The sequence below is a fragment of the Martes martes genome, assembly GCF_963455335.1.
Source record: "Martes martes genome assembly, chromosome: 1".
Classification (NCBI taxonomy): Eukaryota; Metazoa; Chordata; class Mammalia; order Carnivora; family Mustelidae; genus Martes; species Martes martes.
In genome coordinates, this window is record NC_137888.1 from 168,860,644 (window position 1) to 168,884,804 (window position 24,161).

At 38.3% G+C, this 24,161-nt stretch overlaps 1 protein-coding gene and 1 pseudogene across 3 annotated transcripts in view; both read right to left on the bottom strand.

The window, feature by feature from the left end:
• GRM7 (glutamate metabotropic receptor 7) overlaps positions 1-24,161 on the bottom strand; it is a gene marked incomplete at both ends in the record, with an annotated part of 875,705 nt that overhangs the window by 260,257 nt on the left and 591,287 nt on the right. For both annotated transcript variants that reach the window (XM_080824214.1, XM_080824213.1), the window contains 2 exons: positions 5,300-5,439; positions 15,069-15,269. In XM_080824214.1, coding sequence (XP_080680340.1) covers positions 5,300-5,439; positions 15,069-15,269 — 341 coding nt within the window. The remainder of the gene's footprint in view (positions 1-5,299; positions 5,440-15,068; positions 15,270-24,161) is intronic.
• On the bottom strand, positions 7,908-8,219 carry LOC308355776 (large ribosomal subunit protein eL30-like; annotated as a pseudogene). Its single transcript has one exon. The product of its transcript is annotated as a large ribosomal subunit protein eL30-like (transcript).

Below are 24,161 nucleotides of genomic sequence, written 5' to 3' on the forward strand. Positions count from 1 at the left end.
GTGCAGGAGTCCCCTCTGGATACTCTACTTATCCCTTCTTTTGTCAATTTACTGATATCCTAAGAATCCCATAAAAGGCGTCAACAGGCTGATTGCCTATCAAGGCCAGTTATTCTAGCAGCCATCCTAAGCTGAATTAACCCAGCCTCTCACCATTCTGAACACCCAGGTTCAGTCACCCATACCTTCAGGTTGCATGTAGGACCAAGCATATGCTACTGGGTCCATGCGAGAATTCAGGTGTCTTGTCTGCTCTTTATAACACAGCACTTTCAGCATGAAAAAGTAGAATAAAAAATGTTCCCACTTAATGCTATGTCTCCCTGATCAGCTTCCAGTAACAAACACAAAACCAAAGTGTGTGTTTGTCCTAACTTTCTGGGCTCATGAAACAGAATATTTCAAGTTGTGTAATATTTGGAGTAGTTGGAAAGGACCTGTACCATTTCCTATGAGGTTTTCAAGACCTTGGGTTCTTGGCTATTCTCTTTTCTCTTTCTTTAACGGCTTTAAATGTTATTTATAGGTGAACAAGTAACTGGATTTTGGTGGGTTGTTTTGTTTTTTAATAACTATAGACCAAAACTGTTTTCTGAGCTTCAGATTTCTATCCAGTTCATTTTGGCTCTCGAACATTTAAGAGCACTAACTCAGGATTCTCAGTTTTACCCCCCTTTCCTACCCACTCTGAGCAGCCTTCCTAATCTTATGTGGCTATTATCCTCACAGCCTCTCAAGTTCTAAACATGGGGTTCACTTTTGACTCTTATTTTTCCTTCAACCCCAGCACTGAATCCATCACTACATTCAACTATTCTTCCTCTAACATATACATATCTTAGAGGAAGAATATATATTTATACACACACACACACACACACGTAAATATATACACGCATGTGTATTTTATGTGTTATCCACACATGTGTTTCTACTTATTTCATTACAACACTACTATCAGCATACTCTCTAAGCAGTGACCTCAAAGTGCCATCAGCATTACACAGAAGCTCTTAGAAAGGCAGATATTTGAGCCTCCTTCCACTCTGAGACCCTCTGAGTCACAGAGGCTGCTTTCAGGCAACAGGCTTGAGCAATGAAAACTTGATCAAGGCAAAGGGGCCTGTGTGAGACCCCTTGGCTGAATACAGACAGGCTCATCAGGAGATCCACCTCAAGATGTCCATAGGCGCTTACTGACCAATGGACTGTTTACCACCAGGCACAGTTCCCTAAGTCCCCATACCTCCTCACCTTCCCCCTTTAAAACAGCCCCACCTACTGCCCCATTGCAGACAGTTTCTCCTTTGCTATCCTTCCCATGGCTCCCTTGCGGGGTATTCCATAAATTTCTATCTCCTTTGCTCTGCCTTGGATAAATCCTTTCCCCACAGGTACCACCGGCTTCCACTCCACTGCTGCCCCACATCTGGGGGCTCTCTAGATGGTCAAGACAGATACCACATGAATTAGAAACTCTGGCCGGCAGGGAGGTGGGGGGGGTGTGGAATAACAATCTGTGTTTTCACAAACGCTCTGGATGATCCTGCTACCTGCTGAGGTTTGAGAACCCCCTTCATTAACCATCCTATTTCACTTGACAGCTAAAATCAACTCTCAGTTGGTCTTCCTCTCCCACTCTTGCCCCTTCCAATTCATTACCTTCTTAGTAGACAAATTAATTATTCCCAAATTTGATCCAGTCAATCCCCTGCTTAACGGTTCTCAATGACTTTTAAATTCACTCCGAATAAAATTTAAAAATGTTTTAGCATAGCCTGCAAGGGTCTTCATGCTATGTGTCTTAGCAATGGTTCTGACCTCTCCTACCACCTCTCTCTTCCCTCTCGCTTAGTCACACCATTGTCACAGCAGCCTCCTGACCTGCTTGGTAGATCTTTCCTACTCCTCACACTGCTGGCTTCTCATCTGGGAGGGCTCTCTTCAGCTCCATTACTCTCCCTGCTTTATGCCTCTTCTCACACTTTCAAATCTCCATATATACATCTGTTTACTTGTGTTTCATGCATCTCCAATCCAAGACCATCAATTTTGTGAGAATAGGGACCATGTTTGTTTTCCTCCCCCACTGTGTACCCATTGCCTCCCGAGATGCTTATCACATCACAGATGCATTAGAAACAAACAAACAAAAACCTGTTAAATGGCTCATCAAATGCAATTTTTATGAAGGACAAAATACACACCAAATAAAGAAAAATGAAATTGGTATTGATGTTGGTTCTTAAAAATTGTGGGCTTAGGGGCGCCTGGGTGGCTCAGTGGGTTAAAGCCTCTGCCTTCGGCTCAGGTCATGATCCCAGGGTCCTGGGATCGAGCCCCACATCGGGCTCTCTGCTCAGCAGGGGGCCTGCTTCCTCCTCTCTCTCTCTGCCTGCCTCTCTGTCTACTTGTGTCTCTGTCAAATAAATAAATAAAATCTTAAAAAAAAAGAAATTATTAAATATATAAAAAAAAAATTGTGGGCTTAAGAATTTCCTAGGTAATATCTGGAGTTGGCGAAGCATGGTTGGGATTCTTTTGTATGGACAAACTACACATGCCAGGAATTTAACACTCGTACAGGGGTTATGCTAGCAAAGGTAAATGCACCTATATAATCTTGTGGGTCTTATAATAAGCGCTGAGAAGTTCACATGCATTGCACAGACTTTGATTCTCTACCTTTAGTTCAGGCTGATCCATCTTTGTATCCCACAGGCAGCACCCATTCAAAACATACTTTGGCTATGTCAGCCAGGTTATGCTACTTTGATTCCGCTTTTGACTACTACCCCTTGAGATTACCAGCTGAATTTTGTTTATTTGCTTGCTTTGCTTTCATGTTCTCTTTTTGCTCACGAGTTTAGTATGCTTTAAGTTCAGCCTAACTTGAGCTTTTTCTTTGCTTCTAGTACTCAGCACTTACCCCAGCCATGGCTTGCACTGGCTGGTTGGCTCCCTCCATTCTCAGATGCCGGATCACAATCCTTTGGACCCGATCCTTGTGTGAACTCACTTGGATGGGAGATCTCAGGAGAGGGAGAACTGGACAGGTATAAACAGAGCTAGGCCAGAGCAATGTGCAAATGAGGTAACTGGCCTCTGGTGGCCTCACCAACCCCCACTCCACCCCCCCCCCCCCACTTATGAAAAATCCTCTCTTAGAAACTATGACCCAAACTCCCCACCCTATGACATTAATTCTGTATTCTACTCTCAAGAAACCCTTCTCTCAATAATTTCCAAAGTGCCTTCTAAAGGTATACACTGATAAAAGCTAACAACATAATTCCCAGCTTTGTAAGAGATATTAGAAGGAATTTTCTGGGATAGGGCCTGTGATCATTCATTTTATGTACATGTGTACATGGGGTACCCAACCATTTGATTAAGCAATATTTTAGGTGTGTTTGTAAGGGTGTTTCTGAATGAGATGAATATTTAAACTGGTATAGTGAGTAAAACACATTGCCCTCCCCAATGTGAGTAGGCCTCAACAAACTTGAATGCTGAAATACAACAAAAAGGCTGAGTCAGAAAGAATCCTCTCAGCCTATCTTTACAATGGGACACAGTCTTCCCCTTACTTCACATTCAGACTGGAACTTACACCATTAACTCTCCTCGGTCTCTGGCTTGCAAATTAGACATTTTGGGACTTCTCATCCTTCAAAGCTGAATGAGCCATTTTCCTATAATCTAACTATCTATCATCTACTCCATTGGTCCCATTTCTCTGAAGAAACCAGAATAATTCAGGAACCTGATCGACCAAAGAAAATCATGTATTTGTATATACTATAATATTTATGAAGGTGGGATGTTCTACCCAATTTATAAGTCTTGCCCAGTGTAGCCACCCACCATGCCACTGCAGGAAGGGACCTGCTGCAGAACCTCTTGAAGCGTAACCCTCTCAAGTACACCTGAGCACAGAGGCCCCCAATGCCCTTGCTTCTCCAACTTCTGCTGCACTGGGTTCCAGGACCCCAAGCACCAGGCTGGGGCATGCCCTGTTTGGGAACCCTTTCAGGAGAGGAGGAAAATCATGGGATACACGAGTTGCTGAGCTCCAGCTGGGTTTGGCTCAGCCCGGGTGGATGTACCATAGTTCGTGTTCTTTACTGTCTGTGAAGATTGGTAGATTTATTTAAATTAACATTAATTTCAAGTAGGACATTGTAAATATTATGAGAAGCACACCAATGAATGTTGAACCTAAAATATTAAGAAATGAAAAAAAAAATTAAATGGCAAGAAAGCTGTTAGGTAACATGGAGGTGGGCCCATTCCAAACAGAACCTCAGCAACTTCTGCAGAATATAAATGATAATCATACAAAGCCACTCAATGACTGTGGTGGAACAAGACAAAAACAAGGTCACCCTGCAACTGGGTCTGAAACTAGACAGAAAGAAGGATACTCTGCAACCACAAATATAACTTCTCCCTCCTTCAGTTCTCCAAAGTGTCTATTATTGCTCTTTTAAGTGACAACTCTTGCTTAGCCTTTATCTCCCCATCCCCTACACAAAAATCACGAAGGTGTACTATCATCAACTTGTGTCTATTTCCTAAGAGGGCCCAAACCAATATTAGTCATTTCCCTAAACCTCCTGAAAATCACCCACCTCAGCCCCAAACATGTAATAAATGACATTGAAACTCCATCAAGAAGAAGTTTTGCTGGCAGGAGCAAACTTCATGCAACTAAAAGTTAAATAAACCTAACTGTGTCTGAATACAGATGACCAACTGATGGTCTGTGGCTGGTGCACTTTGACCTAACCTTGCACAAGGAAGTGGCTGCTTACTCAAGGTCATGTTTGACCAGAAGAGGAAGAGGTTATGGATGTTAACATTGCAATTACTCAGAGAATCTCAGTAAAAACCAAAGTGACTCACTAAAATGCTCTAAATGAAAAAAATACATCACCATATGAAGAAGAAAAGAAGAAAGAAAAAAAAAAATCTGACCAAGAGAAGGATCTTTTAAAGTATTAGCACAGAACTTGTTTGTTAAGCAATTCAAGCCTCAGGCTAAATGAGATCATTCCTGTAAGAGCAGAGTATAATACCCAGTACAAATTCAAAGAACACTTTTATCATCATAATCATCATCACCATCACTCTTACATTATTATGGATTATCAATCCCTGCAGATGATTTTAACAGGATGCATGCCCACATATATATACACACAAACATAAAAACAAGAATGTTTGCCAGACTGAGCCCATTAAAAGTCTGTCCATTCATCACATGAGCAAAGGAAGAGGGATAAGTAGTACTCACGTTGAGCTGAAGTTCATCTGTCCACTGCCCAATCAGGCGGTAACCAGGGTTGGTGGTGTTTGTGGTCTGGTACTGAAAGATGTCATAACGCCCAGGAGCATCCCCATTTTTGTTAAACATTACTGGGGTGCCTGCACTCCCTGAGGAAGACAAGAAAATGCCAGATTTTATAATCGAGATTCCGCTTACCTCTCATGCCTTGGGTGATGGTCTGGAGACCTGCTGATAAGCAAGGTAGCTAGTAGATAATCACCCTGTTTAATAGGTTCCCCCTAAATGGGTAATGGGTAACCCCATGGGCAAATCATCCCTGTGGCCTGTGGATGCTTACTAGAGAAGGTGGGTAGGTGACCTGCCTCCCCCTTTGAACAGTTCTATATCTCAATATTTCTTGATATTTTATGCTAATCTTTCCCCCTTGTGGAGAAAATTAAATGCATTATTTCCCAGAGACCATCTAAAGTTGTATTATTATTTTAGTTTCCACTTAATTATCAAATGTGGTTAATAAAGAATTACTTCAAAAATAATACATTTTTAAAAAGAAATCTAAGAGAATTAAAAAGCAACTAAACCAAAAAGTTTACTTAAATATGTACTTGGATATTGATCGCATTTAAACATAGTTATTGCTGACCAGGTCTAATTTATATAACCAGTCTAAAATGCTTACCAATGTATATGGAAAGTATTTAATAATTTTTTTTTTCAATCTGCTATGTGGGTCTTCTTTAAAATGTGGGTCTTAGATGAAACCCATTATTTTGGCAGAATTAGACACTGAAGTCAACTTAAAAAGACTAATACATTTATTGAGAGAGAGAGATAGAGAGAGAGAGGGTGTGTGTCTGTGTGTAACCTTTGAAAGTCAGATGTGAGTGAAAAGCTCCTTAGTATTAACCACATGGACCAACTGGCAAATCATACATAGAGAATGAAAGATGTGGGTTTGTGTTACTTTCAGCAACAGTTACAAAGGATTCAATAGTTGGCAAACTAAGTGCTATTTCTCTCATGATCCGTTGGAAATAGGATAAACACCACTGGCCTGAGGGTATGTGACTGGTATCTGTACTCTAAGTTAATACTGGATTGATATTTCGCAGAGGAAACGATCTATTTCCTGTCTTTTACAAGGAAATTAAGGATCATTTATAAGCTGAAAGAGAATCACTAAGAACAGAAGTTCATTTTGCTATTTTTTGTTGGAGAGGGGTAGGGTAAATTCCGATAATGAGCATGAAGCCCTTTTGATAATTTTCATTATAAATTTAAGACCCTAATGATGACAAAGTTCTGCATTTGATTAGCAAAGTCATTACCTTCTGCAGAAGCTGGGCCAACATGATATTTGCATCAATAACATGCACGGGGTGGGGGTTGGGGGATAGAAGACATGTTAACTGGAAAAGAATAATCAAGCTTAAAACAGGAAGAAAAAAAAAGCACCTATACTTAGGGAAACAGGCATGGTGCTGAGTGGCCACACATGAATAATCACTCAACAGAAGAACAGAGTTAGGAAATGGGTCCAAACAGACTGACAACATATTAGGTCATCAGAGACATACAGAATTGCAATGCTATGCGGAAGCTTACCTCTAGTGGAAGAGGGAATTCAAAATATAGGCAGGATACAGAAACAGCTTAAGAACTCCATACCATCCTACAACTGTCAAGCATAGGATTTTATGATACTTTGTTATTGAAAATGGAAAAAAAAATTGGAGCTTACAGTAGTCTCAGTACTGGCTCCCCAAATATTTCCATGTCCTAATCCCCAGAACCTATGAATGTTATCATACAAAATGAGAGATTTCTGGAGATATGATTAGGAATCATGAGATGGGAGAAAACTATCTTGGATTATTTGGGTAAACTTGGAGAAATCATAATGATCCCTCTAGGAACGAGGGAACAGGATTCAAAGGAGGAAGGATTTGTGATGGTCAAACCAAGAAGTTAGAGTGATGTGAGGAAGGGTTCATGATCCCAGAAGGCCAAGTGGGCCCTCACAAGCTAGAAAAATCGAAGAAGCAGATATTTTCCCCCACAGCCCACAGAAGGAACCAGCCCTGCCTTCACCCTAACAAAGCCCGGTGAGACCTGTGTCAGACTCCCAAACTACAGAACTGTAAGATCATAAACGTATGTTGTTTAAGCCACTAAATTTATGGTATTTTTAAAGGCAGCAATATGAAACCAATAAAGAGCTGGAGAACACAGAACATCAAACTTGCTAATTTTACAGGTGACAAACTATACGTAGGTTTAAAAGGGGGAAGTTCCTTGCCCCAGAGTGACTCAACTAACTAAACTAAAATAGTGCTTAATAACTGGCTTTGGAATCCCCAAGAAGGGGTTTAAATTCCAGGAACCACCTTCTAAGTGTGACTGTTATGTTATTCAGTCTCCTTCAGGTTCTGAATATCCCTAATGCTAACTTTCTCATGGGGTTAGTGAGGATTTAGTGTAATTAAGTATATAAACTGCTTAGTTCCATGCCTCTTATGTAACAAATGCTCAAGAGACGGGGATGATTTTGTTTACTGTTTTTGTTTTAAAAACAAGCTCTGGCCAGTTTTATTAAAGAAAGAATTTGTGTGATTTACTTTTCACCAGCCTGTCCTGGCATGCTTCTAATGAGAGCAGAATCGCCTGGGTTAATGATAACCAGTGTGCTTACTCTGTAGTATTTCCCACATGCTGTGCCCATCTCAATATTATTACCACTGTAGTGATGATGTACACCAGTTCTAGCCACAGGGCATAGTACTCTATTTCTGATTTCCTCAGAACTGGGCAGTTGGTGAGGATGGCCAGCTTCGCTTTGCCATGTCTGATTGTTTTGAGAGTCTGCACTTCCCACTTCTCACAACAAGCTGGAGCCTAGGTTTATTGATCCCAGTGACTTTTTCATCTTCTCTTGGCCACCGTCTTCCTGCCTTAGGTGAGGGACAGCCCCACAAAGAGTAGATGCCAAGATGGCCAGGAGCGAGAATTATCGTTGTTTTATTTGTTGGTATCTCAAGACCAGAACACCCATCTTCAGATATTGAGTCTGTTGTGCACCAAAGTTGTCTCTCCTAATTCATATCTTATTTGAATTTCTCCATCAGTGTGAACTTTTTTTTTTTTAATTTTCTAAAGATTAGATGAGAGCCCATTCTGAAGATGAGCTGTGATCTATAAACAACATTACTCTGCTCTCACCAACTTGAGTTAGTGGGTGCATCTTCGTGTGGCCAAAGGCACTATTTCAATTTGCTCCTCCTATGTCTTACCTAAACACTATCCCCAGAGCCCTCAAAGACACCCAATTTTATCACAAGAGAAAGCTCTTAAGCCCTCTCTGTATGCTAATCAACATAAGCTTTTCCAGTAGAGAGGGGAAAACACACACACACACACACACACACACAACATCAATAACAAAAACAGCTTTTTAATACTGACTTTCTGCTTTCAGTGAGCATTCTAAGTATAAGAAGAAAGAAAATCTGGATTCCACATGTTATTAGCAAGAAGATGAGAATCCTATCATTTTGCAGGAAGATATTAATATTCATATGCTCACCTTTCTTTTCTTTCACATTGGATACTAGGATTCATGTTGTGCTTTGCTGTAATTCAACAGCTTCTATTCATTAAATAATATGACTTGAGCTTTTCATAGTCTTTGAGAGGAGAGAGCAAGAATATTGGAGGCCTGGGGCTCCAAAGGATCTCTAGCTCACCAGCTAAATATTCATCAAAATGAGACAAACTGCCTAATCTTTCTCTCTTCTTACAATCTTTGTTAGGAGAAATGATTCTTGTCATGCCCTTTCCATTCTCATTAAAGTTCATGCTTTAAAAAAAATTAAGGCAGAAGAGCTGAATACTTTATCTAAGTGATGACTTGTAATAGCATATTGTGTGGCTTTGACCTTTTTGATGGATTCTATAATGCAACAGGCTTATTATTTCCAGGGTTTTCTTGTGCCATAGCTCCTATTTAACAGCATCCCTGAACTTCTTGAAAGAGAATAAAGGGGATTATGTTTAATGAAGACTTGAAGACTATATTTAAAAAAAAATAAAATCAAAGAAGTCCAGAGAAGAGAAAGAAGTTATCAAAAGAGAAGTGATCATCTGCAGAAATGTCCACAGCTATCAGGGCCAGGACACAAGCATAGAATGGTGAAGGAAACAGGGCCCCTTGCCAAGCTAGGACACTGAGAGGAAACCAGATGACAGAAGGTATTTGTCATCAATCTCCTCTACTGAATTAGAGTATCTGAATGAAATTCCTGTCTTCCAGAACAGAATTTGGGATCTCGACTGCCCAGATGACAAGAGTCCTTTGCATCAAGGTATTTACATTTTTCTCTCACTTTACCACCCCATACCCAGATTCCAGAAATGCAGCACTGATTTGTGTTTAATCATCTATTACTACTCAACAAACCACCCTAAAAATTAGTGCTCCAAATAATGACGACCTGTATTTTGAAATTTGAGCTGGGCTCGGCAGGGACATCACCTCTCTGGTCCTCATGTCAGTGGGGGCAGCTTGAAGCTCACATGCCTGATAATTGATGCTGGCTGTCAGCTGGGATCTCAGCTGGGGCTATGGCTGCCATACCCTCATATGGCCTGTTTGAGTTCTTGGCTTCCTCCCAACATGCTAGCTGTTTCCATAATACTAATGTTCCAAGAGTATCAGGCAACAGTCCCGTTACTTTTATGCCTCAGTAATCACATGGTGCCACTTCTGCATTAGTCATAGGCTCACTCAGATTTAAGGGGAGGGAACCTAGATCTTACCTCTCAACAAAGGAAAGCTAACCTCATTTTTGAAGAACACATGAGATGTGTCTTTCTTACAAAACATAGCCCAATCCGATTTGTTCTCTGGAAACTAACACATGTAGATACAGACACATTTCAGGTTAACTACTTCACGATACAGCAATTCTCTAAGATTAGATATATGAGATAACAAATTTGTTAAATTTACATCTGCAAGCAGTGACATTGAGTTGGATGGGCCAACACAGAGATAACTAAATCAAATTTAGGCTCAGGTCACTGCATTCATTTGGGATGCAGGAAAAAATGGCTGTAAGTAATGAAGAAAATATTAGCCATCTTTTCTCTTGGTGCATAAAAGGAGGTTAAGTACTTGGTGAACCTATAACAATACTTTCAGGGCATTTTCTTACTTCCTAAATTGATGCTTTGGTAAATGTGAATTTCAGAGTTATTAAATTGTACTCTACTGGTCTGGAACAAAACTCCCAGGTGTACAAAAAACTTCAAACTAAAGTAACATAAGAGCACAATTAAGCTTACTGAGACAAAGAAAAATCAAAATCCTCTGTAAAACATGCAAAAAAGTCTCCATTCTGTCAGCAGGAATGATGCAGTAAACCCTTCTTCTCAGACACTTAAATAGTAGTCAAGGGAGAAAGCTGTGGAGTTAGGAACCTAGGGACCAAGTATGTAGCATCATTACTACATATGTGTCTTTGAACATCATCTTTTTTAATTTCTCCATGAATTTCCTTATCTATAAAAAATTAAGGAAAACAAGAGAATCTAAACAATTTTGTGTTTTGAATATTAAGCCAGCCAACACAAGTGAAGTATATAGCACAGGTTTTGGTTCATAGTAACCATCTGAAAACCCTTTGTCCAGTCCCTCTGGCTCATCAGTGGGAAAGACAGTCTTGACAAAATGAGTCTACAGAAACCTAGAAGAGTCAGGGCAAAGTCACAAAGGACATTTTTAAAATCAACTTTTCATTAGTAGGGTAAGAATGGCCAAGCACATCCACAGACCGGAATTCAAAACCACAAACTGACCATAACACATATGATAAGCAGCCCTGTTTGATAAATAATAGAGTTTATATGAATTTAGTTCTGGGAATTATATATTTTAGGAGATTCTTAGAATTTGGAAAAAACAATAACAAAAGATTATTTGTGATTAAACTGTCCTTCCGGTTTTATATATGGTCATTTTTCTCTCCATCTTAACTAAGAAACTATTAGTTCCAAAATTGGATATGGTTCCCCTTCGTCCACCTACAAGGTAACTCCTGAATGACTGACGCAGTATTGTGAGCTTAAATGGATTATTATTTACAAAAAGAGAAGAAGATTTTTTAAACCATAATATAATAATCTAATTCAGGAAATGAACATTGATTTAATACTATTTGAAACATATGCAATTTTAAAAAGTTCTCACAATCAACAAACTAAAAGGCAATATATGGAATGGGAGAAGATGTTTGAAAATGACACATTCATTAAAGGATTAGTATCCAAAATATATAAAACTCAAGACCCTAAAAATAGTCCATTTAAAAACTGGGCAGAAAACATGAGCAGACATTTCTCCAAAGAACACATACAGATGGTCAACAGACACATGAAAAGATGCTCAACATCACTCAACATCAGGGAAATGGAAATCAAAATTTCTCATACCTGTCAGAACGGCTAAAATAAAAAAACTCAAGAAACAACAAGTGTTGGTGAGGATGTAAAAAACAAGGGAACCCTCTTGTACTCTTAGAGGGAAAGCAAACTGGTTCAGCCACTGTGAAAAACAGTATGAAGGTTCCTCAAAAATTAAAAATAGAACTACCCTATGATCCAGTAATCTCAATATCAGGTATTTATCCCCAAAATACAAAGACACTAATTCAAAGAGATACATGCACACCTATGTTTATAGCAGCATTATCGACAATAGCCAAATTATGGAAGTAGCCCAAGTGTTTATTGACAGATGAATGGAAAGAAGATGTGGTATGTATATAGAATGCAATATTTTTCAGTCATAAAAAAGAATGAAATCTTGCTGTTTGCAATGACATGGATGGACTAGAGAGTATAAGGCTGAGTGAAATAAGTCAGTCAGTGAAATAAATGCCATATGATTTCACTCATGTGGAATTTAAGAAACAAAACAAATGAGCAAAGGAAATAAAAAGGAGATGCAAACCAAGAAACATAACCAAGTGACAGTTACAGAGGGGAAGTGATGGTGGAATGGGTTAAATAGATGATGGGAATTAAAGAGTATACTTATCATGATGAAAAGAATAAAATAAAATGACAATTTAAAAATTCTTCATTGTCCCATTAATGTTATAGTATAGGATCAATCAGTGTTCCCACATTACATTAACAGTAATGTTTCCTTAATCTCTTCCAGTCTGGAATAATTCCTCCTCTATCTTTATCTTGACTTGGAAAGTCTTAAAGAGTACCCATCAGTTACTCTAAAAACATCCTTCAATTTGGATTTCTCTAATGCTTCCTTGTGATTAGAGTGAGGTTACCCATTTTTGGCAATAAGACCTCAGAAGTGATGTTGTAACATTCATAGGGTATCAAAGGTAAGTGAAGGTTCATTATTGGTGATGTTAACCTTGATTATCTTGTTAAGGTGCTGTCTGTCTTCCAGGTTTCTCCACTGTTAAGCTATTCTCTTCCCCTTTGCAATTAATGTTTCTTGGTGGAAGGTACTTTGAGGCCATGCAGAGGCCTTGTTTCTGATCATACTATATCCAAATAATTTTAATATCCACTGATGATTCCTGCTTGGAACAATTAGTAGAGGAGTCCTTGCAAAATGGTGATTTTGCACTGCCATCTATCATTACATTATACTTCTTCTGCACTTATGTATTCAGTTCAGTTATTTATTTCTATTAGTATGGACTCATAGATGTTTGTTTCATTCTGTTAGTATAATCCATTATTACCCTCCAATTGGCAAGTGTGGTCTCCTTCAAGTTGGTTCCTGGCTCTTTCAAAATCCCCCCATCAGTTTTTGAGCACTATCTTACTTTCTGACATAACATGATGCTTTAGACTCATCTTTTAAATATCCTGGCCTTTGAATCTACAGTTATTCTAGACAGCCCTCATGCTTTTTAATGGATAGTGTCTATATAAATAGGATGCAGTACTAGGTGTCATTTTTTCGACCAGGGTGTCATTGCTCCTAGCCCTTTCAGTGGCCAGAACTAGGCAACACAGATATGTATACATATATAACATACACACATCTATTTCTCTATCTACTTATCTTCAGGCATATTAAAAGCTATGAGTTCTGGTGCATCTGGGTGGCTCAGTCGGTTGAGCATCTGACTTAATTTCAGCTCAGACCATGAGCTCAGGGTCCTGGGATGGGTCCCCATGTTAGGCTCCATGTTCAGTGGGGAGTCTATTTGAGGTTTCTCTCCCTCTGCCCTGTCCTTCCCCCATAAGCCCCCACCTTCCTCAAACACACACTCTCTCTCTCAAAATAAATAACTCTTAAAATAAAAGAAAAAGAAAGAAAGCAAGCTATGAGTTCATGCAGGTATCTCCTATCCAAACACAACACAGGTTTCCTTCCAGTTCTCTCTCATTCTTACTAGTAATTTTTTTCTGACTGTAAGAAACCCAGCACTCATTACCCACAATATGCTTCATTATTCTGAGTCCTCTTACATACATAAATTATTTTCAGAATTGTGAACCCACAAGTTTACTAGCTATTGTACAATAGTTGTGTATAGCTATTTTTGTCTTTGGTCTTATATAGCATATAGTCAAACTGTGTTCTGAAACTACCTGTGCTCATTTTTTATTCTTCAAACCCCTCAGCATGGTTACATCACTCATTTGTGACACAGGTAAAATTATTTATTACTCTCTATATTGAATTTGTGTTATACCTATGTGATGGTTAACTTTCTGTGTTGCCTTGACTGAGATGCCCAGATAGCCAGTAAAATACTATTTCTGGGTGTGTCTATGAGGGTATATCTGAAAAAGATTAGTATTCAAATTGATAAACTGAATACACAGGTGTCCTTCCCCAAGGTAGGGGGGACATCGTTCAGTCTCTTAAGGCTCTGGCTAGAGCAGGAAGACAGAGGAAGGGCCAATTTACCGTCTCTTCTTGAGGTGAGACCTGTGCCTTCTCCTGCCCTCAGATACTGGTGCTCCCAGGCATCTGGCTTTTGGACTCTGATCAGGACTTAAACCACAAGCCCTCCATTTCTTAGGTGTTTACACTTGGACTGAATTACAATACCAACTTTCCTGGTTCTCCAGCTTGCAGACTGAAGGTAGTGGGACTTCCCTCTCTCCATAATAATGTGAGCCAATTTCTGTAAGTTAATCTCTTCTGTATATCTATATATATCCTATTGGTTCTACCTCTCTGGAAAACTCTGACTAATGAAAGCCACATTTGGGTTTAACTGTTTAGTTTGTGATACGTGATGTGTTTAAATATTATAAGAGTCAATACTACATGAAAGATACTATCAGAGAAGTGGTATTTCTCCCTTATGCCTTCTACTCTATTTGCCCATTTTTCCCACCCTTTTAGGTAAACAATTTCTAACAGGAATGTGCATAATCTGGAATGTAGTTATTGTGGCAATTTACAATCATTATTTCAATTGACACAGACACCTGGAGCAATGGTTCCTTTTCTTTCCTCTTCCCCTTCCCGCTCCTACGGATATTCACTGAGGAAGAATCTAGCTTTCTGCAAGTATCTTTGTATTTTGGGGAAGAGAAGACAAACCATAGCTCCCAAATATTCACTCCTTCATTCATTTCCTCATCATTCATATATTGAATTAGTCATTTGAAGTCATATAAACAACTGGGTTTTTGCAATAAATAATTCAACTACATAACTTAGGAAACACTATGCCAACACTTAGAATTCCAAAAACATGGTTATTTAGAGACTCACCATTGAAATTAACATTGCGGATATACTTCAACAACTTCTTGCCCCCAGCTTGCTCCATCTCTGGACAGACGCCTCGGTAGTCAGCACAGAGATCTTTGTTCATATGATGGAGGGCATGAGCCATTGCGTAGACCGCATCAATCACAAACTGAACTTTACCTTCCTGTTCATAGTTGGAATCTTTTCCAATTCTCTCCTGTCCTGCACATTAAAACAAGAAACACACACACAGAAAGACTGGTGTTGAGTAAAATGTCTACATTTGCATTTACTTTCAACTGTACTTAAAACAAACAATGTTTTAGGGGATACAACTGTGCAAACTACATATCTACATTTGGCTACCATATTAAGTTGTTTTGATAGTGTTTGGTATTTGACTTGGTAGCATTAATCTTTTTCATATAATAGACAAATTTTAGAAGCATACTCCAAAAGATCACAATGACAGCTTTTGTAACAAGCCAACACACTGATCAAATATAGCAATACCATAGAATAAAGGGATTGCTGGGATTAAAGACTGGACTTCAATATTCAAATCTTCAAAGTTCACTCACTCTATAAAGGTGATAGATCAAAAGGAAAATGATAGAAAACAAACTGAATTCTGCACCTAAATTTCAATCTATTTCTATATACCTACTCCACCTTTTATCTGGCTCAGTGTTTGGTATTACTGGCAAGTCAGGTGCTCGGGCTACAAATTGTCATTTTTTATTCCTTCCTTTCTTACTCTCCACCCTCACATTATCTAATGAGGAGCCAAGTTCTATGCTTCACATTATCTAATGAGGAGCCAAGTTCTATGCTATGTAATACTTAACAGTTGTAGCCACACTATGAGCCCCATTATGCCCATCTCATCTTCCATAAGGATGCAATGCTAGATGCCTCTCTTCATCTATTCATTTCTCCATATTCATCTTTCCAAATAACAGAGTTTATCACCTCACCCTCATGCTCAGAATTCTTCCATGGTTCTTCATTGCCTACAAAATAAAATTCAAATTCTTTCCCCTGACAAATGAGGATGCTCATCACTTTGCCCTGATCTGCCTAATAAGAAGAAGTGACATTAAATGCCCTTCACTGTGTTAGAAATGTTATATGTTATTTTTATTTCATTCTTACTTTACGAGTTAAATATTATTTATCCTTACTGTACAGATAGAAAAGGTTAGCCTTAATAGAGATTAAATTACTTCCCAAGACCACTTGAGAATAATCACTAGAGTGATTATGACAGGTCAAATTTGTCCAACTCCAAAGCCCATATTCTTCTTACTAGGATGGACTTATACAAACCTTTCCCTTTAATTTTTTGTTGTCGTAGTTGTTCCAGACAGATAGGGTGCTCTTTTTTTTCTGAATACTATTGACTCTAATGTTGAGTTACATTTGCTCATGTTCTTGTCTTTGCCAGAAACATCCTGCCTCCTGCTGTCACTCATAACAACCTAATTTTCTCTCTCTGGCATGATGCAATGGTTGCCTACACTTAGTCCCTCAATCACATTTAAGGATTTTCAAGAAAAATTTCAAATCTTTATTATAAAATTAATAGTAGCACTATATTTTAATGCTCTACCAGTTTCCCAGAATTTTTTCTTTCTTCCTCTTATGTCACCAAAAGCAAATACAACATTTAACATTTAGTAGATTCTAAACAATACTTGTATTAAATTATGCATTAATTAACCACATGATACCAGGAACTCTCTTGAGACTTCTTGATCCTTTAGGAAGAATAATTATCAACAGATTGAATTTCACTTTCACAGCAATATTTCCCAAATTGTTTTCTACGGCACACTTCTATAGTGAACAAACAAGAGGAATTCTACAACCCCAAAACTTAGCCCTGCAAAAGAAAAGATTCCTGATAGACACTGCATTACATATTTTTAGATTTATCAACAGACTTTTCCAAAGCATTTAATGTTATGAGAAAAATTATAATCTCTAAGAACAATTTCCCAAATTTGCTTGAATTTGTATTTTTCCTTTTCAGACTACACATTAGTATCTCATAAGGCAGCCACTCTGTTTTATATAGCTATAGAGACATAAATATCTATCTATATATAAATATATCTCTATATATCTCATTTAAATATCAATCAACCTCATGCTTACGGCTTACATGCTTACTGGTTCTTAATGACACCGTTCTGAAGATTCATTTGCTCTATTCAGTACTATAATGTTCTTAAAATATCATGTCTAACACTCTAAGTATGTGAGTAGCCTTTTGAAAATTGTTTTTCAGGGCGCCTGGGTGGCTCAGTGGGTTAAAGCCTCTGCCTTCAGCTCAGGTCATGATCCCAGGGGCCTTGGTTCCAGCCCTGCATCGGGCTGTCTGCTCGGCAGGAAGTCTGCTTCCCTCTCTCTCTCTGCCTGCCTCTCTGGCTACTTGTGATCTCTGTCTGTCAAATAAAAAAATAAAATCTTTAAAAAAATTGTTTTTCAATTTTTTCTTATTTTGGTGGTAGAGTCTGAGATAGGGATTGGTTTGTTAAAGGGTAAGTTTATATGTGTTTTTTGCTAAATACTGACACATTCTCTAGGGTGAGACTATACTATTTGCTCTCCTACCAACAAAGGCTGAGAGTGATCATTTCCTAAGGACCTCACTCAAAGTATATTGTGGAACCTGATTTTATCAATCATATAGATACATGTGAAACACCTCTACAGTGTATTTTCATTTGCAATTTTCATAGTATAGGGGAGGATGAACATTTGTGCATATGACTAAGAACTATTGTATTTATTTTTCTGTAAACTGTTCATAAAGCAACCAACTTTTATAAAACTTGATCATTTCCTTGTCTATTTTTATAGGCTTTTTATTAATTAGAAACATTAACTCTGTGATTAACTTGCAAATCTTATTCCTAGTTGGTCATTTTTTATTCACTTTCTTTACATCTTTTCCAAATCAAATTTTTAGATATAAAATTTTCTTTCTTTTCAGTTTTGTTATTTTAAATTCAATTAATTAACATATAGTGTAATATTAGTTTCAGAGGTAGAGAGGTCAGTGACTCATTTGTCTTCTAAAACACCCAGTGCTCATTACATCATGTGCCCTTCCCTTAAAACCCATCACCCAGTTACCCCATCCCTCCACCACTCTCCCTTCCAGTAACCCTCAGTTTGTTTCCTGTGATTAAGAGTCTCATGGCTTGTCTCCCTCTCTGATTTCATCTTGTTTTATTTTTCCTGAGCTTCTTTTTTCTTTCCTTTCCTTTTTAAATTTTATTTCTTTTTAATTGAATTTTTTTTCAGTGTTCCAAAATTCATTGTTTATGCACCACACCCAGTGCTCCATGCAATACATGCCCTCCTTAATATTCACCACCAGGCTCACACAACCCCCTACCCCCATCCTCTCCAAAACCCTTCAGTTTGTTTCTCAGAGTCCACAGTCTTTCACGGTTTGTCTCTCCCTCCAATTTCCTCCAACTCGCTCTTCCTCTCCACCTCCTAATGTCCTCCATGTTATTCCTTATGCTCCACAAGTAAGTGAAACCATATGATAACTGACTTTCTCTGCTGGACTTATTTCACTCAGCATAATCTCTTCCAGTCCCATCTATGTTGATATGAAAGTTGGGTATTCATCCTTTCTGATGGAGGCATAATACTCTATTGTATATATGGACCATATCTTCTTTACCCATTTGTTTGTTGAAGGGCATCTTGATTCAGCCATCAACTGTGGTCATTGCTGCTATGAACACTGGGGTACAGATGGGTTTAAGAACCAGGAACATGCTGTATGTTCTGTTCTTTGATGTGCTTATTGATGTTCTCAGGCTAGCACACTCCTTTTATCCATTATATATTTCATGGAATTAGTGTCACTGTGTTGCTTCATTCTGCTGTTGTAATTATGCCAACTTTTGTGCACAAACTTGAGCACAGAGACTGGAATTTGAGGGGAAGAGTGTCAGTTTGAGTCCTTGTCATTCTGAGGTAAAGGCGTGTTGACCTGGCATTGAGCAGGTGGCAGGCAGTGCACACTGGCTTGGGCAGGAGGGTGGCTGGACTGGATTTGGGACCCATAGGCCAGTGGCATCATGTGTGATTTGGATGTGGCTGGTTTTGCTCCTGGTCATGAATTCTTTTACTTTTGGTTTTCTGGGAAACTATCTCTCCTTCTATTCTGAATGAAAGCCTTGCTGGATAGAGTACCCTTGACTATAGATTTTGGTTTTTTCCTTTTAGCACTTTGAAAATATCATGCCACTCTCTTCTGGACTGTAAAGTTTCTGCTGAAAAATCCACTGATTGACTTATGGGGTTTCCCTTGTATGCAACTGCTTTCCTTTCTCTTTCTTCTTTTAAAATTCTCTCTTTATTACTACTTTTGACTATCCTATTTACTCTGTGTCTCGGTGCAGATGTCTTTGGGTTGGTTTTGTTGAGAGCTCTCTATGCCTCCTGGATGTGGATTTCTCTTTCCTTCCCCAGATTCAGGAAGTTTCCAGCTATTATTTCTTCAAACATTTCTTCTGCCCCCTTTTCTCTTCTTCTTCTGGGATCACTATCGTCTGACTATTATGCTTGACAATATTACTGAGTTCTTTGGGTCTATTCTCATCTTGCATATTTTTTTCCCCTCTCATCTGCTCAGCTTGATTATTTTCCATCATTCTGTCTTCCAGGTTGCTGATCCATTCTTTTACTTCCTCTTGTTTGTTACTTATTCCAGGTGGTCTATTTTTAATTTCAGTTAGTAACTTCATTATCTCTAATTGGTTCTTTTTTTTTAGGTCTCCTATCTCTTTTTGGAGGGTCTCATGGAGGTCCTGCCCTCCTTTTTCAATTCTAGTGAGTATCTTTATGACCATTACTTTAAATTCAGTGTCAGACTCTTACTTATCTCCATTTTGTTTAGGTCTCTTGCTCTGATTTTATTTCACTCTTTCATTTGGGACATATTCCTCTGACTCCTCATTTTATCTATTGCTGTATCGGTTTCTATGTGTTAGGAAAGTCAGATATGTCTCCTGCACTTGAACGTAGTGGCTTTATGAAGTAGAGGTCCTGTAGTGCCCCACAGTGTAATGTCTCCATTTCACCAGAAAATGATGCTTCAGTGGTGTCTCCTATGTGCATTGCTACAGGGGTGTCCTACTATTGTGACAGAGCTGTGCTTGTTTTCAGTCCAGCCTGTGATGCTCTCTCGCTGGTCAGATGCTGGTGCCTGTGGTTTCAGTGGGCTAGTACAAGGCTGCCTTGGGCTTGAGTTGAGTCAGACCAGGTGTTTACCAGAGATGAGGTAGCACCAAACTGCTGTGCACTTTCCCTGTGTTGTCCCCTGAAAAGATTTATTGGTGGGTGGGGCCTGTAGTCGGACCAGCTGCCTGCCCTAGGCCACTGTTAAGGCTGTAGTCAGACTGGTGTGTGGTTATCTTCCCCTAACCTCTCCTTAGAATGGTGCTGGCCCTTGTCTGGGCTGCTTGCACCCTGCCAGGTTTGAGGCACTGCTTTGATGGAATCCTGCCAAGGCATATCTGAGGGGTTGGATTTCACTGTGGCCCCTTGTCTATATCTGGCAGCTGAGAGTCTGTTCTGCCAGTCTTCGGGTTACTTTCTGGGTTATTTATGCTGATGTATGTATTCTCTAGGTGGCCACGCCACATAAGGTGAGCCCAGGGTCTTCCTACCCCACCACCTTCCCAGCAGCCTCTTGATATAAAATGTTTTAAAACAAGTTATCTTTTTTTTAACTTCTAGGTTATGAATTCCCACTCTCAGAACAAAGAAGATTCCAGCCATATCTTTTTCTAATAATTGCATAATTTTGCTTCTAAAAATTAGATATTTTAGGGCTCCTGGGTAGCCCAGTTGGTTAAACATCTGCCTTCAGCTCAGGTCATGATCTCAGGGTCCTGAGATCAAGTTTCACATCGGGTTCCCTGTTCAATGGGGAGTCTGCTTCTCCCTCTGTCTCCCCTGCTCATTCTCTTTCTCTCTCTCAAAAATAAATAAATATAATCTTTTAAAAAAATGTTAGATATTTAAGGAGCACCCAAGTGGCTCAGTTGATTAAGCATCTGACTCTTGATTCAGGTCATGATCTCACAGTTGTGAGAACAAGTCCCACTTTGAGCTCTGCTCTGAGTGTGGAGCCTGCTAAGATTCTCTTTCTCCCTTTCTCTCTGCCTCTCTTTCCCCACCCCTGCTCATGTGCATGCTTTTTCTCTCACTCCCTCTCCAAAAAAAAAAAAAAAAAAAAGTTAGATATTTGATCCATTTCAAATGTATTCGGTGTAGAGTGAAGAATAAATCAAAATTTTGTCTTTTTCCATATAGCTATTCACTTGTAACAAACATACAACAGCTTATCTTGAGGTGGTGCCTTCATTCTATACTAAATTTCTGTATGTAATTAGGTCTATTTCTGGATTTTACAAATCAATTTCATTGTTTGGTTTGTCCATTCATGCACCAATGCTAGGATTCAATTATATGGGGTAACAGTTTTAGAACTGGCAGAGTTAGACATTTTTACAAATAATTATCCTTTTCTCTTCAAATTTTCCTGGTTATTTTTATTTATTGAAATGAACTTTATTAATCACTTATATAGCTTGAGGAAAAAACTTGATGGTACATTTATTGGGTTTATACTGTATTTATAAATAAACTAGAACAAATCTTTATGTAGGTGAGTCTCTCTACCTTTTTCTTTCCTCTTGGTCAAGTCTACTTTGCTTCCTTAAGTGTTTAACTATTTCTCAAAATAAAGGTTTTGCGTGCTTCTTGAAAAGTTAGCCTAGGTATCCCATCTCTTTTTGCTATTATAAATACAATTTACTTTGCTATGTATTTCTTATTGGGTTTTGGTTGTATATGTAAAAGCTATTCTTGGTTTTGTTGTGGTTTTATTACTTTCCAACTTTCTATCATGAAAAATTTTAAACATAGTAAAAGGTTGAAAGAACTTTACAGTGAACCCACCAACTAGATCCTTACGTTAACATTTTATAATACTTACTTTACAAGGCAATTCATTTTCTCATATTAACTTTATAACCTGCTACTTTACAAATTTGTTATTTTTTATAGTACTTAAAAAAAGGCAGTTGTGAAGGCATTATGACCACTATAAAATATGTACTATGGAAGAGGTTCAGACTAATAATTCAGGAGATTAGTTTCTAACTGTATTCATAGAGACATTTATCCCAGAAAGGATATCTTGAAAAATAATAGCAATATTTTAAATAATATTATTTGTGGAACACTGCTGGCTTTATGTCTTTCTTGGAGAATCACCAGTTATATTCACTTATTTTTAAAGGCTCTATGAAGACTTAAGAGATAAGTTTATCTTTGGGGCTACCAGGACTTGAAAAATGTGATTGTATATCAAGAGTATCAGAAGTGGAACGTTCATTAAAATGAAAAAAAAAAAAAAAAAAGTTCAACTTTATTTTTCCTAGTGTCAGAGACAGAGCTATTTGCCAACTTGCTCCCCTCCTTCTTTAACTGAAATAAATAAATTCTCTTCAGATACTGACACCACTAGTGTGTGTGTGTGTGTGTGTGTGTGTGTGTGTGTGTGTGTGTGTGTGTGTTGGGGGGATAGAGGGAAGCAGGGAGATGGGGAGAAAGATAAAGGAGAAGGAGAAAGAGAGAGAGAGGGAGAAGAGAGACAAGTGTTCTGAACCTTCTATGAGCCTCACTGAGTCGGTTTTGATTTGTCTCAGTAATCTCATTTCTTCTGCAAGGGCCAGTTTAGAACAAGCATGGGAAGAAATTCTAGCCAGTGAGATAGAGGAGTTTGGTGGGGTACTCCTGAGAAAGTTTATTTGCTCTTAAAAAGTGATGTACTCAATTTTATCAAAAATTGTTATCAACACATACCCTGCAATTACTCTGGTCATTTTGTGGTCCTAAGGAAATTACACAGCAAACAAATGACAGCATAACAATATGGTGGATATATGAAAATATAAATGAGTTTTGAGTTATCCAAGCCTGAAATCACCCTATGTTTTCTCCCTGTGACATATTAAACAGTTTGTCCACTTAACTGAAGCTTAATACTCAATATTTTCCATGTTCCTATAATGCTACCCTTCTAATTTATATAGCACTTATATTACCCTAGCATTAAGTATTCTCCCCCCCTCAAAACCACAAAATGCAGTTTTAATAAATACTTTTAACACAGACTGGAGTAGAGGGAAATAAGAACATTTTCTTCTTCTTTTTTTAAGATTTATTTTTTTTAAGAGGGAGAAAGAGAGCACCCCCACAAGTGGGGGGAGGGGCAGAGGGAGAGAATCTTTAAGCAGACTCCCCACCAAACATGGACCCCAAATTGGGGCTAGATCCCACAACCCATGAGATCACAACCTGAGAAGAAACCGAGAGTCAGACACTGAACTGACTAAGCCACCTAGGTGTCCTGAAAATAACATTTTCAATTAATTGTTAGGTAACAGCTCATGCTTTCCATCTTTTGGATCAGCTAAGATATTGCCATATTCTTTTCTTGGATGAAGTTCATCCCTTTCAACATGTTTCCCAGGAAAGGGTCTCAGGTTTAGATGAGTAAGGAAAACTCTGAAGCATTATCTTTTATTTCTCCAGCATGCAAAGAAACTTATCTTTTAAAGTCTTGTGATTTTCTGGAAATGGATAAATTCCTAGAAACAAAATCTTCTAAAACGCAATCAGAAATAAGTAGAAATCTGAGCAGACTAATTGCAAGTAATGAAATTATATTGGTAATTAAAAATCTAACAAAAAATAAAAATTCAGGACTAGTTGGATTCATAGCTGAATCCTACCAAAGATTTAAAGAGGAGTTAATACCAAAATTAGTAAACTTTCTCAAACTATTCTGAAAAATTAAAGAGGAAGGAAAAATTTCAAATATATTCTGGAGGCCAGCATTATCGTGATTAATAAAACCAGACAGAGAGACCACTAAATAAATATATACATACATACATAAATAACCAAACTGTCAATATCTCTGATGAATATAGGTGCAAAAATCCTTGACAGATTATTAGCAAACCACATTCAATAATACATTAAAAGGATCATTCACCATAATCA